The sequence below is a fragment of the Sinohyriopsis cumingii genome, chromosome 17 (genome assembly GCF_028554795.1).
Source record: "Sinohyriopsis cumingii isolate HCF-2022 chromosome 17, ASM2855479v2, whole genome shotgun sequence".
Taxonomy (NCBI): Eukaryota; Metazoa; Mollusca; class Bivalvia; order Unionida; family Unionidae; genus Sinohyriopsis; species Sinohyriopsis cumingii.
This window is the reverse complement of record NC_142977.1, coordinates 10254989-10274227: the sequence shown is the minus strand read 5'-3', so window position 1 is coordinate 10274227 and position 19239 is coordinate 10254989. Positions and strand designations below refer to the sequence as shown.

The following is a 19239-nucleotide window of genomic DNA, read 5'->3' as shown; positions in this document are numbered from 1 at the left end:
CGTCCGCAGAGATTAACAACATTAATTGTAATGGCCAATAATATAAAACAAAATGTATTATTACTATCTTAGTTAATATAATATAATAATATTTTAGAAATATAAAAATAATAAATGTTTTATAACTTGCTTATATTTATTGTTTACTTAACATTTTTGAAAGAGACGCTCCGCACTGAAACGATGGCGCGTAACGAAATCTGACAGGATCGGACTTTTGTGACTGTTTCTTTTGATGCAGAATGAACAACTCTGCACAAGGTAAGATTGGTTATTAGACTAGATGTGAAGTTCATAATTAGTCAAACGTGGATTTTTTTTGTTTTCAATGTGAATTGTCAATGGCTTTTGAATGAACCAGAAATAGAAAACATAATTCTTAGCGTACCTGGCAACGATATGGTTCACCGGTTATAGTCAGTTTCTTCGTTTTAGTTAGAACAATTTCTTTTGGAATTTTGCTACTTTTTATAAGACAGATATTGTTTAAATTACAGTACTAATATGTTATGAATTGATTAATATAAATTTTATTTTTTATGGCATATTTTCACATTAAATCTAAACATAATGGGGTGGGAGTGGACTGATGAAACAGAGCTTAAAATACTTCACTCGGTTTTCGTTATAATAAATAAATATATATATGTTACTTTACATTATGATAATATTTATTTTACCCCAGCCAAATATATCAATTTTAATTAATGCATTGATCAAAATTAATATTAAAATTAAATTGCACTTTGAAGGTATCACAGATATAGGGGAGAACAACACAAACATACATATGCACACCCTATATTGCCAGAAGCATATTTATGTACTCCACATTCCACCCCATTTTTCTTTGAATCCTGTAATTCTGGGGTCCAGAGTCACAACATGTTTCAAAAAAATTGTTTAGGGTGATTAGTGGATGCTTTAAAATATAACTTCTTAAAATTGGGTAGTATTACTAAGGGTATCTTTCTTTCATTTTGTTTTATTCAGGATAATGTGAAACGTATATCAAACTATGCCATTTTTTATTGTTGATTTTATCCTGTTTTTGTTTTGTGATCTTTTTTAAAAAAGTAAGACTGTCAGTATAGCAGAACATTAATTTGTGCTTACTTTTTTATTTGACAAAAGCAACTGGTATTTGCCCTACAAAATTTCGAACCACAATACAGGTTAAGCATGTACAACTTCCTCCAGGCAAGCAGTTTTTAAAGCCACACCCTATGGTGTAAATAAGAAAATAGAACCAGGTCACAGGCTGGATATAGCCTGCAGGCCTTAAGTTGCACATGCCTGGTCTACGTTGACACTATAATTTTCAGGTGTTTCTTAAATTTTGACCTGAAAAATAGTGACACGCATTAATTTTTTTAGTGTACCAGACATGGGTTGCACTATATAATTGTCCATTTTGAATTCTGCTTTTTTACAACTTGAATAATTTCTTATTATTGTATTTTTTTTCTTAACTTCCCACTTTTGCTGTCAAAATTTTGTTTTCAGACTAATACAAATTGGATTTATTGCAGAATAATGAATTCCTGCATGTTGCCTTGCTAATTGGAGTGTACACTTAAACTAATTAACTAGGGTCTACACTCAAACTCCTCAACTTGGTATACATGCAAATGCCTTAGCTGGTGTATTCACTCAAACACCTCAAGTGGGGTGTACACTCAAATACTTTAACTGGAGTATGCACTCAGACTCATTAACTTGGCCATACACTCAAATGCCTCAACTAGGGCGTACACTCAAATGCCTCATCTAGGGCGTACACTCAAATGCCTCATCTAGGGTCTACACTCAAACTCCTCAAATGGGATGTACACTCAAATGCCTCATCTAGGGTCTACACTCAGACTCCTGATTTGGGGTGTGCACTCAAATGCTTCAGCTTGTGTGTACACTCAAACTCATTAACTGGGATATACAAACTCCTAAACTGGGGTGTACACTCAAATGCCTCAACTGAGGTGTACACTCTAATGTTTGAGCTGGTGTGTACACTCAAACTCATTATCTGGGATGTACACTCAGACCCCTCACTGGGGTGTGCACTCAGGATCCTCAAATCGAGTATAAACTCAAACTCCTCAACTTGGGTCTTATCTGGCCCATGCCCTGGAGAAAGTTTCTGTATTAACCATGTGATATATTTCATATGCTACATTGTTCTGGTAATATTTTGATCCAAAGGACCAATTAACCTTGCATATGTTTTTGTAACGAGTTGCATGTCTGAGTAAACATATATATGAACAAAGATCATAGTTTTATATGTATTCATCCTGTAACTTATTGCATTTTGACATTAGATAGTGTGTGAATTTGTATGTGCCCATCATACTAAAGAATGCTGATGTACCTGTATATTATGATGTTGGAGTCTCTGGCCGTTCATACATCGGTCCATCTGTTACAAAATTTTATTCAGCACATTAACTTGAGCTCTCCACCATCTTCAGTTAACAAATTTGTCGATTGATTGAACCTTTGATTGGGAACTATATGATTTTCGGGTTGAAAGTTGCAAGGTTGAGATCAGTGCAGCAAAATGAAGAAAAATAATTAATTTGCTAAGTCCCTTTTCTATTCAAAACCCCCTTTTCCCCTTTTGTTATCTTCATTGGAAGATGAAGTCCCCACATCCCCTCTGCAATGTTTACATATAGTACCTGAATGAAGTCAACCTTTTTTGCCCAGGGATGATGTTTAAGCATAGAAGGGTGTGACGTTTTTAAAGCATAAAGTTTATAAAACAAAATTTGCTTTTTTTTTGTTTTTAAAGGATTTTCTTTTTGATTTTATCTTTACTTTGTATGCCTTATGTTTCACTTTATGAATAAATAAACAGTTTTATTAATATTTTTATTATGTATAATGCACTGTTTTTAATAATATATTATACCTTGATATGTTATTGAAAAATGTGCAATATCCTATCAAAACTCAAATTATATAACAAAATTATGATCTTCTTGATACTTATAATAATTTAAATAAATAAATATTCGATAAATAATTAATCATACTGTATTTAAATTTTTTTTCATAATCCCTCTTCTTTCTAAATGAATTAATAAACTTCTTTTTATGATATTAGCTTATATTTTCACTATTTAAGTTATTCTGTTAATTTGAATAATATATAGATATTCTTAAATAATTTAATTTTTTTATCAGCGTATCATTTATTTGTATACTTAAATGTGCTTGGCACTTCATATCCAGGATTGTGCTGATGTGTTTTTAACTTTTTACATACATAATATGGTCACATGACTGTGGCTGTTTATCAGGTTTTGAGATTGTTAATTTAGATTGTACCTAGTTCAGTAGTTACATATACTGTAATAAATGGACATGCAATGTTTTGTTTTGATTTGGTATGTAATAGAAGTATAACAGTAAGTTAAGTGGTAATGCATCACCATTCATCATTTATGGTAAGTTAAGTGGTTATGAGACACTAGGCATTCATTATGGTAAGTTAAGTGGTTATGACACACTAGGCATTCATTATGGTAAGTTAAGTGGTTATGAGACACTAGGCATTCATTATGGTAAGTTAAGTGGTTATGAGACACTAGGCATTCATTATGGTAAGTGGTTATGAGACACTAGGCATTCATTATGGTAAGTTAAGTGGTTATGACACACTAGGCATTCATTATGGTAAGTTTAGTGGTTATGAGACACTAGGCATTCATTATGGTAAGTGGTTATGAGACACTAGGCATTCATTATGGTAAGTGGTTATGAGACACTAGGCATTCATTATGGTAAGTTAAGTGGTTATGACACACTAGGCATTCATTATGGTAAGTTAAGTGGTTATGAGACACTAGGCATTCATTATGGTAAGTGGTTATTAGACACTAGGCATTCATTATGGTAAGTTAAGTGGTTATGAGACACTAGGCATTCATTATGGTAAGTTAAGTGGTTATGACACACTAGGCATTCATTATGGTAAGTTAAGTGGTTATGAGACACTAGGCATTCATTATGGTAAGTTAAGTGGTTATGAGACACTAGGCATTCATTATGGTAAGTTAAGTGGTTATGAGACACTAGGCATTCATTATGGTAAGTTAAGTGGTTATGACACACTAGGCATTCATTATGGTAAGTTTAGTGGTTATGAGACACTAGGCATTCATTATGGTAAGTGGTTATGAGACACTAGGCATTCATTATGGTAAGTTAAGTGGTTATGAGACACTAGGCATTCATTATGGTAAGTTAAGTGGTTATGAGACACTAGGCATTCATGATGGTAAGTTAAGTGGTAATGCTGCATCAAACATTCATGATGGAAAGTTCTCATCAAATCTGGATGTTTTAGATCGGTTTCAGGGACCACTTCTCTTGCACACATGCATTACAAAGGGCAATTTTATGAGTTTTAAAAAAACAGCAGTTTATGCTTATGAGAGCATGTTTGTATTTCAGGTTGAGTATGGTGTATGCCATTTGTAAATATCTTTTATGCATTATATATATATATATATATATATATATATATATATATATATATATATATATATATATATATATATATATATATTAGATTTATGACATTGATATGTTATGCATACATTTTTATATTTGGATCTATGCCATTTACAAGTCAGCATGTTTAGATTTATAATCCTATGATTACATCAGATGATATACCATATTTTTACAGCAGGAATAATTCATCTCAGGAGTTCTTTTAGAAAGGAATTGATTTATCACACAATGCTTTGATGCAGTCATATAAGGCCAGTCCTTATAGTCCCTAAAATGTTTTTTGTAGACCAGTTGTATTGGGTGGGTAGAATTAAGACGGTTAGTACTGTACTAATAAAAATTACACAAATACCGACCAGTATCATTTATTTTCTGCCAGGTCATCATGTGATAGAGATGAAGAATTTAAAGTGACCTAAAAAAAATTATTAACAAAATATCAATTTTTAAAATGTCCCCTTTTATAATCAAAAACATACAATGTACTGGCAAAATCTTAAGTAAGAGAAATACAATTTTAAGACAAACCCCACTAAGCTAAACAAGATTTATTTCATTAAAGTCATTTAGTTTATTATTCCTGTCATTAATTTTGGTTGAGGGAACAGAATATCACTATACCCTCTGTTTGTCCTTCCATTGGTCAGTCTTTTACTTTATGTACATCTATAGCTGGGTGGGAAACAGACCAAACATAGTATAGCAAGATAAACCTTAGGTGCCTATTTTGGTAATTGTCTGCAAGAGGAACATACTTTCTGGGGCCACTCATGATCATAAGGTTCTTGGGTGGTCACATTAAACAAAATTTCAATTCCAACTTGATAGTGTGTATTATTTTTGGACCATATTTTATATCTGCAGTCATAGGAGAAGGTCATATACTATCTGCAAGAGACTTTGGGTTATGGCTCTTTAGTTATTGTCCTGATGTAGGGAGGTGGAAAGGTAACTGAAGGGGGAGAGATACATAGATATATAATAAAAAGCATGGGAATTTACTGTAGCAAACCATGGATGTAGTTCTTGCTTAGTTTCTGTTAAGTTTTGCATCTGAATAATCATAAGGCCTCATTCCTGTAGTTCCTGGTGGTGGTTGAAATTTAAATAAAGGCCTCATTCCTATAGTTCCTGGTGGTGGCTGAATTTTAAATAAAGGCCTCATTCCTATAGTTCCTGGTGGTGGTTGAAAGTTAAATAAAGGCCCCATTCCTGTAGTTCCTGGTAGTGGTTGACAGTTAAATAAAGGCCCCATTCCTGTAGTTCCTGGTGGTGGTTGAAAGTTAAATAAAGGCCTCATTCCTGTAGTTCCTGGTGGTGGTTGAAAGTTAAATAAAGGCCCCATTCCTGTAGTTCCTGGTAGTGGTTGACAGTTAAATAAAGGTCCCATTCCTGTAGTTCCTGGTAGTGGTTGACAGTTAAATAAAGGCCCCATTCCTGTAGTTCCTGGTGGTGGTTGAAAGTTAAATAAAGGCCCCATTCCTGTAGTTCCTGGTAGTGGTTGACAGTTAAATAAAGGCCCCATTCCTGTAGTTCCTGGTGGTGGTTGAAAGTTAAATAAAGGCCTCATTCCTATAGTTCCTGGTGGTGGTTGAAACTTAAATAAAGGTCCCATTCCTGTAGTTCCTGGTAGTGGTTGACAGTTAAATAAAGGCCTAATCCTCTAGCTTCTGGTGGTGGTTGAAAGTTAAATAAATGCCTCATCCCTGTATTTCCTGATTGTGGTTGAAAGCTAAATAAAGGCCTCATTCCTGTAGTTCCTGGTGGTGGTTGAAAGTTAAATAAAGGTCCCATTCCTGTAGTTCCTGTTGGTGGTTGAAAGTTAAATAAAGGTGCCATTCCTGTAGTTCCTGGTGGTGGTTGAAAGTTAAATAAAGGCCTCATTCCTATAGTTCCTGGTGGTGGTTGAAACTTAAATAAAGGTCCCATTCCTGTAGTTCCTGGTAGTGGTTGACAGTTAAATAAAGGCCTAATCCTCTAGCTTCTGGTGGTGGTTGAAAGTTAAATAAATGCCTCATCCCTGTATTTCCTGATTGTGGTTGAAAGCTAAATAAAGGCCTCATTCCTGTAGTTCCTGGTGGTGGTTGAAAGTTAAATAAAGGTCCCATTCCTGTAGTTCCTGTTGGTGGTTGAAAGTTAAATAAAGGTGCCATTCCTGTAGTTCCTGGTGGTGGTTGAAAGTTAAATAAAGGCCCAATTCCTGTAGTTCCTGGTTGTGGTTGAAAGTTAAATAAAGGCCCCATTCCTGTATTTCCTGATTGTGGTTGAAAGTTAAATAAAGGCCCAATTCCTGTAGTTCCTGGTGGTGGTTGAAAGTTAAATAAAGGTCACATTTCTGTAGTTCCTGTTGGTGGTTGAAAGTTAAATAAAAGTCCCATTCCTGTAGTTCCTGTTGGTGGTTGAAAGTTAAATAAAGGCCCGATTCCTGTATTTCCTGATTGTGGTTGAAAGTTAAATAAATGCCCCATTCCTATAGTTCCTGGTGGTGGTTGAAAGTTAAATAAAGGCCCAATTCCTGTATTTCCTGATTGTGGTTGAAAGTTAAATAAAGGCCTGATTCCTGTATTTCCTGATTGTGGTTGAAAGTTAAATAAAGTCCCGATTCCTGTAGTTCCTGGTGGTGGTTGAAAGTTAAATAAAGGCCCCATTCCTGTAGTTCCTGGTGGTGGTTGAAAGTTAAATAAAGGTGCCATTCCTGTAGTTCCTGATGATTGTTGAAAGTTAAATAAATGCCACATTCCTGTAGTTCCTGGTGGTGGTTGGAAGTTAAATAAAGGTCCCATTCCTGTAGTTCCTGGTGGTGGTTGAAAGGCAAATAAAGGTCCCATTCCTGTAGTTCCTGGTGGTGGTTGAAAGTTAAATAAAGGCCCAATTCCTGTAGTTCCTGGTGGTGGTTGAAAGTTAAATAAAGGTCACATTTCTGTAGTTCCTGTTGGTGGTTGAAAGTTAAATAAAAGTCCCATTCCTGTAGTTCCTGGTGGTGGTTGAAAGGCAAATAAAGGTCCCATTCCTGTAGTTCCTGGTGGTGGTTGAAAGTTAAATAAATGCCCCATTCCTGTATTTCCTGATTGTGGTTGAAAGTTAAATAAAGGCCCAATTCCTGTAGTTCCTGGTGGTGGTTGAAAGTTAAATAAAGGCCCAATTCCTGTAGTTCCTGGTGGTGGTTGAAAGTTAAATAAAGGTCCCATTCCTGTAGTTCCTGGTGGTGGTTGAAAGTTAAATAAAGGCCCCATTCCTGTAGTTCCTGGTGGTGATTGAAAGTTAAATAAAGGCCCCATTCCTGTAGTTCCTGGTGGTGATTGAAAGTTAAATAAATGCCCCATTCCTGTATTTCCTGATTGTGGTTGAAAGTTAAATAAAGGCCCGATTCCTGTATTTCCTGATTGTGGTTGAAAGTTAAATAAAGGTCCCATTCCTGTAGTTCCTGGTGGTGGTTGAAAGGCAAATAAAGGTCCCATTCCTGTAGTTCCTGGTGGTGGTTGGAAGTTAAATAAAGGTCCCATTCCTGTAGTTCCAGGTGGTGGTTGGAAGTTAAATAAAGGCCCCATTCCTGTACTTCCTGGTGGTGGTTGAAAGTTAAATAAAGGTGCCATTCCTGTAGTTCCTGATGATTGCTGAAAGTTAAATAAATGCCCCATTCCTGTAGTTCCTGGTGGTGGTTGGAAGTTAAATAAAGGCCCCATTCCTGTATTTCCTGATTGTGGTTGAAAGTTAAATAAAGGCCCAATTCCTGTAGTTCCTGGTGGTGGTTGAAAGTTAAATAAAGGCCCAATTCCTGTAGTTCCTGGTGGTGGTTGAAAGTTAAATAAAGGCCCCATTCCTGTATTTCCTGATTGTGGTTGAAAGTTAAATAAATGCCCCATTCCTATAGTTCCTGGTGGTGGTTGAAAGTTAAATAAAGGCCCAATTCCTGTATTTCCTGATTGTGGTTGAAAGTTAAATAAAGGCCTGATTCCTGTATTTCCTGATTGTGGTTGAAAGTTAAATAAAGTCCCGATTCCTGTAGTTCCTGGTGGTGGTTGAAAGTTAAATAAAGGCCCCATTCCTGTAGTTCCTGGTGGTGGTTGAAAGTTAAATAAAGGTGCCATTCCTGTAGTTCCTGATGATTGTTGAAAGTTAAATAAATGCCACATTCCTGTAGTTCCTGGTGGTGGTTGGAAGTTAAATAAAGGTCCCATTCCTGTAGTTCCTGGTGGTGGTTGAAAGGCAAATAAAGGTCCCATTCCTGTAGCTCCTGGTGGTGGTTGAAAGTTAAATAAAGGCCCAATTCCTGTAGTTCCTGGTGGTGGTTGAAAGTTAAATAAAGGTCACATTTCTGTAGTTCCTGTTGGTGGTTGAAAGTTAAATAAAAGTCCCATTCCTGTAGTTCCTGGTGGTGGTTGAAAGGCAAATAAAGGTCCCATTCCTGTAGTTCCTGGTGGTGGTTGAAAGTTAAATAAATGCCCCATTCCTGTATTTCCTGATTGTGGTTGAAAGTTAAATAAAGGCCCAATTCCTGTAGTTCCTGGTGGTGGTTGAAAGTTAAATAAAGGCCCAATTCCTGTAGTTCCTGGTGGTGGTTGAAAGTTAAATAAAGGTCCCATTCCTGTAGTTCCTGGTGGTGGTTGAAAGTTAAATAAAGGCCCCATTCCTGTAGTTCCTGGTGGTGGTTGAAAGTTAAATAAAGGTCCCATTCCTGTAGTTCCTGGTGGTGGTTGAAAGTTAAATAAAGGCCCAATTCCTGTAGTTCCTGGTGGTGGTTGAAAGTTAAATAAAGGTCCCATTCCTATAGTTCCTGGTGGTGATTGAAAGTTAAATAAAGGCCCAATTCCTGTTGTTCCTGGTGGTGGTTGAAAGTTAAATAAAGGTCCCATTCCTATAGTTCCTGGTGGTGATTGAAAGTTAAATAAAGGCCCCATTCCTGTAGTTCCTGATGGTGGTTGAAAGTTAAATAAAGGCCCAATTCCTGTAGTTCCTGGTGGTGATTGAAAGTTAAATAAAGGTGCCATTCCTGTAGTTCCTGGTGGTGATTGAAAGTTAAATAAAGGCCCAATTCCTGTAGTTCCTGGTGGTGATTGAAAGTTAAATAAAGGTGCCATTCCTGTAGTTCCTGGTGGTGGTTGAAAGGCAAATAAAGGTCCCATTCCTGTAGTTCCTGGTGGTGATTGAAAGTTAAATAAAGGTCCCATTCCTGTAGTTCCTGGTGGTGGTTGAAAGTTAAATAAAGGCCCAATTCCTGTAGTTCCTGGTGGTGATTGAAAGTTAAATAAAGGTGCCATTCCTGTAGTTCCTGGTGGTGGTTGAAAGTTAAATAAATGCCCCATTCCTGTAGTTCCTGGTGGTGGTTGAAAGTTAAATAAAGGTGCCATTCCTGTAGTTCCTGGTGGTGGTTGAAAGGCAAATAAAGGTCCCATTCCTGTAGTTCCTGGTGGTGATTGAAAGTTAAATAAAGGTCCCATTCCTGTAGTTCCTGGTGGTGGTTGAAAGTTAAATAAAGGCCCAATTCCTGTAGTTCCTGGTGGTGATTGAAAGTTAAATAAAGGTGCCATTCCTGTAGTTCCTGGTGGTGGTTGAAAGTTAAATAAATGCCCCATTCCTGTATTTCCTGATTGTGGTTGAAAGTTAAATAAAGGCCCGATTCCTGTATTTCCTGATTGTGGTTGAAAGTTAAATAAAGGTCCCATTCCTGTAGTTCCTGGTGGTGATTGAAAGTTAAATAAAGGCCCCATTCCTGTAGTTCCTGGTGGTGGTTGAAAGTTAAATAAATGCCCCATTCCTGTATTTCCTGATTGTGGTTGAAAGTTAAATAAAGGCCCGATTCCTGTATTTCCTGATTGTGGTTGAAAGTTAAATAAAGGTCCCATTCCTGTAGTTCCTGGTGGTGGTTGAAAGGCAAATAAAGGTCCCATTCCTGTAGTTCCTGGTGGTGGTTGGAAGTTAAATAAAGGTCCCATTCCTGTAGTTCCTGGTGGTGGTTGGAAGTTAAATAAAGGCCCCATTCCTGTAGTTCCTGGTGGTGGTTGAAAGTTAAATAAAGGTGCCATTCCTGTAGTTCCTGATGATTGCTGAAAGTTAAATAAATGCCCCATTCCTGTAGTTCCTGGTGGTGGTTGGAAGTTAAATAAAGGCCCCATTCCTGTAGTTCCTGATGGTTGTTGAAAGTTAAATAAAGGTGCCATTCCTGTAGTTCCTGATGATTGCTGAAAGTTAAATAAATACCCCATTCCTGTAGTTCCTGGTGGTGGTTGAAAGTTAAATAAAGGTGCCATTCCTGTAGTTCCTGGTGGTGGTTGAAAGTTAAATAAATGCCTCATCCCTGTATTTCCTGATTGTGGTTGAAAGCTAAATAAAGGCCCGATTCCTGTATTTCCTGATTGTGGTTGAAAGTTAAATAAAAGCCCGATTCCTGTATTTCCTGATTGTGGTTGAAAGTTAAATAAAGGTCCCATTCCTATAGTTCCTGGTGGTGATTGAAAGTTAAATAAAGGTCCCATTCCTGTAGTTCCTGGTGGTGGTTGAAAGTTAAATAAATGCCCCATTCCTGTATTTCCTGATTGTGGTTGAAAGTTAAATAAAGGCCCGATTCCTGTATTTCCTGATTGTGGTTGAAAGTTAAATAAAGGTCCCATTCCTGTAGTTCCTGGTGGTGGTTGAAAGGCAAATAAAGGTCCCATTCCTGTAGTTCCTGGTGGTGGTTGGAAGTTAAATAAAGGTCCCATTCCTGTAGTTCCTGGTGGTGGTTGGAAGTTAAATAAAGGCCCCATTCCTGTAGTTCCTGGTGGTGGTTGAAAGTTAAATAAAGGTGCCATTCCTGTAGTTCCTGATGATTGCTGAAAGTTAAATAAATGCCCCATTCCTGTAGTTCCTGGTGGTGGTTGGAAGTTAAATAAAGGCCCCATTCCTGTAGTTCCTGATGGTTGTTGAAAGTTAAATAAAGGTGCCATTCCTGTAGTTCCTGATGATTGCTGAAAGTTAAATAAATACCCCATTCCTGTAGTTCCTGGTGGTGGTTGAAAGTTAAATAAAGGTGCCATTCCTGTAGTTCCTGGTGGTGGTTGAAAGTTAAATAAATGCCTCATCCCTGTATTTCCTGATTGTGGTTGAAAGCTAAATAAAGGCCTCATTCCTGTAGTTTCTGTGGTGGTTGAAAGTTAAATAAATGCCTCATCCCTGTATTTCCTGATTGTGGTTGAAAGCTAAATAAAGGCCCGATTCCTGTATTTCCTGATTGTGGTTGAAAGTTAAATAAAAGCCCGATTCCTGTATTTCCTGATTGTGGTTGAAAGTTAAATAAAGGTCCCATTCCTATAGTTCCTGGTGGTGATTGAAAGTTAAATAAAGGTCCCATTCCTGTAGTTCCTGGTGGTGGTTGAAAGTTAAATAAATGCCCCATTCCTGTATTTCCTGATTGTGGTTGAAAGTTAAATAAAGGCCCGATTCCTGTATTTCCTGATTGTGGTTGAAAGTTAAATAAAGGTCCCATTCCTGTAGTTCCTGGTGGTGGTTGAAAGGCAAATAAAGGTCCCATTCCTGTAGTTCCTGGTGGTGGTTGGAAGTTAAATAAAGGTCCCATTCCTGTAGTTCCTGGTGGTGGTTGGAAGTTAAATAAAGGCCCCATTCCTGTAGTTCCTGGTGGTGGTTGAAAGTTAAATAAAGGTGCCATTCCTGTAGTTCCTGATGATTGCTGAAAGTTAAATAAATGCCCCATTCCTGTAGTTCCTGGTGGTGGTTGGAAGTTAAATAAAGGCCCCATTCCTGTAGTTCCTGATGGTTGTTGAAAGTTAAATAAAGGTGCCATTCCTGTAGTTCCTGATGATTGCTGAAAGTTAAATAAATACCCCATTCCTGTAGTTCCTGGTGGTGGTTGAAAGTTAAATAAAGGTGCCATTCCTGTAGTTCCTGGTGGTGGTTGAAAGTTAAATAAATGCCTCATCCCTGTATTTCCTGATTGTGGTTGAAAGCTAAATAAAGGCCTCATTCCTGTAGTTTCTGTGGTGGTTGGAAGTTAAATAAAGGCCTCATCCCTGTATTTCCTGATGGTGGTTGGAAGTTAAATAAAGGCTTCATTCCTGTAGTTTCTGGTGGTAGCTGGAAGTTAAATAAAGGCCTGATTCCTGTAGTTCCTGGTGGTGGTTGAAATTTAAATAAAGACCTCATTCCTGTATTTCCTGGTGGTGGTTGAAAGTTAAATAAAGGCCCCGTCCCTGTATTTCCTGATGGTCGTTGGAAGTTAAATAAAGGCCTGATTCCTGTAGTTCCTGGTGGTGGTTGAAAGTTAAATAAAGGCCCCATTCCTGTAGTTCCTGGTGGTGGTTGAAAGTTGAATATAAAAAGACTGCAGTCATAATATAAGTTTTGAATATATTTTGACCCAAATTTATACATGCAGTCACCGCATGAGGATCCGTCATATTTGTAACAGACTGACTTATGAACCCTGGGTCAGGCAGGGGTCAAGCTAGACTTGAAATTTAGGGAGACGTGTGTGTGTGTGTGTGATTTAGATTTTTTACATAGCTGTCACAATTTTTCAGTCATATTGTTAGGATGTCTGCAGTGTGGCTGTTTATAGTGATGTGTAGCACTGGGGTATCATGATGCAGACATGTAGCATGATGTCCCACCCAGTCACATTATCCTGACACCAGGCCAACCAGTCCTAACACTAACCTCTTAATGCTGAGCACAAATCGAGGCATTCATTAATACCATTTTTATCAGTCTTTGGTATGACTTGGCCAGGGTTCTAACTACTAGGCTATGGGAGGGGTCTCATTGGCATTAAGTGAGAGAAACTTTTAGTGCCCAGAAAAATGTCTAAATGATAAGTAATTTTTTTCTCCAGTGATTGAACTAAGGCCAAAAAAGAATGTATGTATCATGTGTGATGATTGTCTATGTTTTTCATTGCTGACTCTAGTACTTTTTTCCCCCCATGGTCAGCAATAAAATTAAAACAAAGTTCCTAAATTCCCAAACTTGATTCGTGCATCTAAATGAGTCAGGTTTGCCCAGTACTTTTGAAGCACTTGGTACATTTTATATATATATATATATATATATATATATAGTTAAAAAACTTCCTACCTACCCTAGTTCTAAAATCAGTGTATTAGGAAACACATATTTTTGGCTAACTATTGGTTTTTAAGACTGGTCTATATTGCATGTTCTTTTTTATGGTAAGGCCATTATATTGGGTATTGTATATCTTGCTGAATACATTGATTAAATAAATCTAAAACATTTCATTATCTCTGTACAAAGTACTGGATCTGTCAGATTTAAAGAATAATTTCATTGCTAAACAGAATAATCTTTTATGGTTTATTTGTATAGGTTTAGGTATAGGTGCAAAACATTCTTTATTTCCTTTTTATTTACTTCACACTGCGATCTTTAACTCTAGAACAGGTAATGTGTGGAAAATTAATTTCTTTTACAAAGGCAGCATTTCTGGAAATAAAATAGTAGACATTTTCTTTGTAATATTATCTGTTGAAATATTTATAAACCAGTTTATGACCATATGGTAGACTGGGATTGATATATGATATCAGGATGTGTCAAATATACTGATAATGTTATAACTCAGGGTGTTTTTTGATGTTGGATTGATAACTTTAAAACACAATGACCACATATCTAAGATACACCGAGGCATCTAACAATTTAAATGCTTGTAATAAAGCCAAATTCTTCAGTCGTGAAGGTTCTAATAACAAAATTTCTTACTCAACTATGGGATTATGCTTGCATATATTTTCAGTGATTTTGTTTGGAGATTTTCAGGGGCAAAAAGTGGGTCTTTTTTCCAATGAAAAATGTTTTGGAAAATAATTTAGTATTCTCAGTTTTACCAATTTATTGGAGCAGCATATGTCCATTTCAACTGTCACAGTTTGCCACATAGAATCTTGGATTACTTAATAGGTAGTTAGCCACATTAAATCTTGAACTACTTAGTTGGTAGTTAGCCACATAGAATCTTGGACTACTTAGCAGGTAGTTAGTTACATAGAACCTTGGACTATTTGGTAGGTAGTTTGCTACGTAGAACCTTGGACTACTTAGGAGGCAGTTTGCCACGTAGAATCTTGGACTACTTGGTAGTTTGCCACATAGAATCTTGGACTACTTAGTAGGTAGTTAGCCATGTAGAATCTTGGACTACTTAGTAGATAGTTGCTACATAGAACCTTGGACTGTTTAGTAGGTAGTTTGCTTCATAGAATCTTGGACTACTTATGAGGCAGTTTTGCCATGTAGAATCTTAGACTACTTGGTAGTTTGCCACATAGAATCTTGGACTGCTTAGTAGGCAGTTTGCCATGTAGAATCTTAGACTACTTGGTAGTTTGCCACATAGAATCTTGGACTACTTAGTAGGTAGTTTGCCATGTAGAATCTTGGACTGCTTAGTAGGCAGTTTGCCATGTAGAATCTTGGACTACTTGGTAGTTAGCCACGTATAATCTTGGACTACTTAGTAGATAGTTGCTACATAGAACCTTGGACTACTTAGTAGGTAGTTTGCCACATAGAATCTTGGACTACTTAGTAGGTAGTTTGCCATGTAGAATCTTGGACTGCTTAGTAGGCAGTTTGCCATGTAGAATCTTGGACTACTTGGTAGTTAGCCACGTATAATCTTGGACTACTTAGTAGATAGTTGCTACATAGAACCTTGGACTGTTTAGTAGGTAGTTTGCTTCATAGAATCTTGGACTACTTATGAGGCAGTTTTGCCATGTAGAATCTTAGACTACTTGGTAGTTTGCCACATGGAATCTTGGACTGCTTCGTAGGTAGTTTGCCATGTAGAATCTTGGACTACTTAGTAGGCAGTTTGCCATGTCGAATCTTGGACTACTTAGTAGGTAGTTAGCTACTTAGAACCTTTGACTATTTAGTAGGTAGTTTGCTACATAGAATCTTGGACTACTTAGGAGGCAGCTTGCCATGTAAAATCTTGGACTACTTGGTAGTTTGCCACATAGAATCTTGGACTACTTCGTAGGTAGTTTGCCACTTGGAATCTTGGACTACTTGGTAGTTTGCCATATAGAATCTTGAACTACTTGGTAGTTTGCCATATAGAATCTTGAACTAATAAGTAGGTAGTTAGCCACATAGAATCTTGGACTACTTAGTAGGTAGTTAGCCACATAGAATCTTGGACTACTTAGTAGGCAGTTTGCCGTATAGAATCTTAGACTACTTGGTAGTTTGCCATATAGAATCTTGGACTACTTAGTAGGTAGTTAGCCACGTAGAATCATTTATTAAATAAAAATGCAAGGTTGCAGGTTAATGTTGCTGTTAATTTGTTTCTTAAAGTGTGCTCTGTAGGGCCTTTATCCAACCAATAATATTAAACTTATTTTGATTAAATTCATTCAGTACGTTTTGGTTCTTTTCAGCATTGATGTAAGTACACAGAATTCTAAGGCATGAAGAAAATTGGAGCCAGGGGTGGGCACTCCAATTTGCCTATCCCAAAGGTCTCAAAGGGTTCACCAGGAAATGCCAAGTCTCTTGGAAGGGGAGCAAACCATGCTCACTCTGCTGAGGACATACCCGGTCATATTCTGAGTGTTGGAAGCAGTGGAACATCACCCCAGAGAAGGGCAATTTCCCCAGGTGGAGATCAGCGGAAAGGGCTGGCTGTTAGATCATCACAAGGTTAGTCAATGCATACCGATGCAGCATTTCTTAACACTACTAATTCTAAATATATTTTGCTGCATTCCCAGGACTTAAGAGATGTATGTTAGTTGTATAAGTTGTACTCTATCATCCTAAATTTAGTAACAGAAAAGAGCAAAAACCAAAAAGCTTTTGTAAAATTCAACAAATGATTTATTTCCCCTAGAATACAAAGTGAAAAATTAAAAACAACTTACAGTATGGTGATTGATATCCTAAATAGTCCTAAAAGTTCTATCACAAAACCCATCATTTAAAAATTCCAATGAATTCCAGTGGTGTTCTGAATGAATTCCAATCAGTTGTGCAAACCAATAGACTTGAATAGTTAGATGTCCTGACAGTGTGGAAGTATGTCAGTGGTATAATCCAAAATATCTTTAAATGAATTCACAGTAATTCCAAAATAGTTGCTTAGTCCTGAAGTTTATGACCAACTTGTAAATCCAATGAATAATTGAAATAAATAAATACTTTTATATAATATATGAATACAGATAAGACTTATGTTTAAGATAGGAATCACTAATATCTCAGGAAACTATTCCTTATATAAAAAACTAAGACTCAGTTTCAGAACCAGAGGGTCAAATACTCATTTCCAGATCTTTCTAACTTGTAAGCAAAGGTCAGGTCCTTCAAGAGCTAATCAATCAGAAATTAGGTCACCTGATCTTCCTGGGGAGAAACCAATGGCATAGACTCAAATCCCATCAAATTCATCAACAAGATTTATACACCTGTGCTTCAATTAAAAATATAACCCACTATGAAGTTATGCTTTTGAGTTCAAAAATGACCTTTACAATCTATAATCTTTAAAATTAAAATGGTGTTAAGTATTTTTAATTTGTATTATTTGTTGGCTTTTCTTAATGACAATGTTATGTATAAGTGTATTTCGTGCTTGACGTTGCCCAAATCAAATTCATAGTGTACCTGACTAGTGACTTTTATTTTGTAAACAACATAATACGTAGTTAACATTTCTCTATGAGTGTGTATAGAATATTCAGATCATGATTCATGTAGATAAGTTAACCTTAATTTGAGTTAAAAGATACAATTTTGATTCTTCGCGTAGAAACATATAAAAGCATCAATAATGTCATATTCATATTTAAAAAAATAATTATTAATAGTGGTAAACAAATATTATAAATTTCAAACAGAAGGTCAAATTATTGCAGTGGGAATTTAAAGGAGGATAAATACATATGGGTCTTTAACTGTCTTGATCACAGAGAATATTTTTCTTGATAATGAAAACAGGGATGATGATGAAAAAGATTATTATTTACAGAAAATGGACAGGCTGGAGTGAGGTACATTACTGAAGACCTTTTGAAGAAAGTCACAAAGGAAGAAAATCTGGAAATGGTCACCACCCTGAATCTGACTCTTTCCAAGGAGGGAGGAAAGAAAATTAAGGTAGGAGATTTATGGGTGTGTTAAAGGTTGACACATTGACATGTAACAGGAAGTGGTGGTAGTGTAACATGGCACATTGACATGTGACAAGATATTTTTTAAACTTTTTTCAGCTCTCATTCTGACTTTTGAACCCTAACAAAGAATGGTATTTTACGAGACTTTAATTGAGACATAGAGATTGTGTGTCTGTAAGAATGAGAACCGGTACGAGAACTATGCAAGGGTGTAGGCTGGAATAGTTCACTTGAGAGTTCCTGGTTTATAGCTGGAAGGTCCATAAGTTTATTTGTGAGGGTACCTGGTTAGAGCTGGAGCAATTGGAGTTCCTAAGTTGAGTACTTTTGGTGGTATTTCCCCAAGTAGCAGACATAATCATCAACATCAGCATGACTTTCAGGTGGAATGGCAATGATCCACTCCCATTATTTTGTATAATTAAGGTATGAATGATTGGAGAAATTTCTCTGATAAAATAACACTTATTGGTGAGTACATTTGATTTGCTGAAGTTTACTGAATCACGGGTTTTCTGCTTTGTCATTCTTTGGATAACTCTCGAAGAGAAACTTATCGCTTGCATCAAATGAAAATACTACTTAAATTTGTTTACAAATTCATGACTGCATTATTTTAAAGCTTTTTACAGACATGCAGCACGATTTGTTTTCCATTGGAACCTTGGGTGGCTGAGTTATTTAATCCATTTTCCATTACAGATCATTCACACATTTCACCTCTGTCCACATTAATTCAGATCTTGGCTGGACCAATGTGGGTATGTGACAAAGCTTGTAAGGATCATCCCATTCTTTCAGTGTTTTTCTGGGTTCTTCCTCTACCAAATATACTAGCTGGCATATATAGCCTATCATGTGCTGAAAAATGGCAGTAGATCCCTCACAATCAAGCCAAAACTATCATGAACTATGGGTTTGTACACAGTATACAGAAGGAGCTTGATATTGACAGCAATCAACAGAGAGAGCTTGATATTGACAGCAATCAACAGAGAGAGTTTGATATTGACAGCAATCAACAGGGAGAGAGCTTGATATTGACAGCAATCAACAGAGAGAGAGAGAGAGAGAGCTTGATATTGACAGCAATCAACAGAGAGAGAGCTTGATATTGACAGCAATCAACAGAGAGAGAGAGAGCTTGATATTGACAGCAATCAACAAAGAGAGCTTGATATTGACATCAATCAACAGAGAGAACTTGATATTGACAGCAATCAACAGAAAGAGAGCTTGATATTGACAGCAGTCAACAGAGAGAGAGAGCTTGATATTGACAGTAATCAGCAGAGAGAGCTTGATATTGACAGCATTCAATAGAGAAAGAGCTTGATATTGACATAAGTCAACAGAGAGAGAGAGAGCTTGATATTGACATCAATCAACAGAGGGAGAGAGAGCTTGATATTGACAGCAATCAACAGAGAGAGAGAGAGAGAGCTTGATATTGACAGCAATCAACAGAGAGCTTGATATTGACATCAGTCAACAGAGAGAGCTTGATATTGACAGCAATCAACAGAGAGAGAGAGCTTGATATTGACAGCAATCAACAGAGAGAGATTGATATTGACAG

At 36.7% G+C, this 19239-nt stretch overlaps 1 protein-coding gene across 1 annotated transcript in view; it reads left to right on the top strand.

Annotated features, from left to right (window-relative positions):
* Window positions 1-187: 187 nt before the first annotated feature.
* The window catches only part of LOC149777730 (uncharacterized), a 263591-nt gene continuing 244539 nt past the window's right edge, over window positions 188-19239 (top strand). Inside the window, exons 1-3 of the mRNA XM_089938777.1 lie at window positions 188-261; window positions 15927-16188; window positions 17516-17643. Of these exons, the coding sequence (XP_089794903.1) occupies window positions 15957-16188; window positions 17516-17643 (360 nt within the window). The 5' untranslated portion in view covers window positions 188-261; window positions 15927-15956. The remainder of the gene's footprint in view (window positions 262-15926; window positions 16189-17515; window positions 17644-19239) is intronic.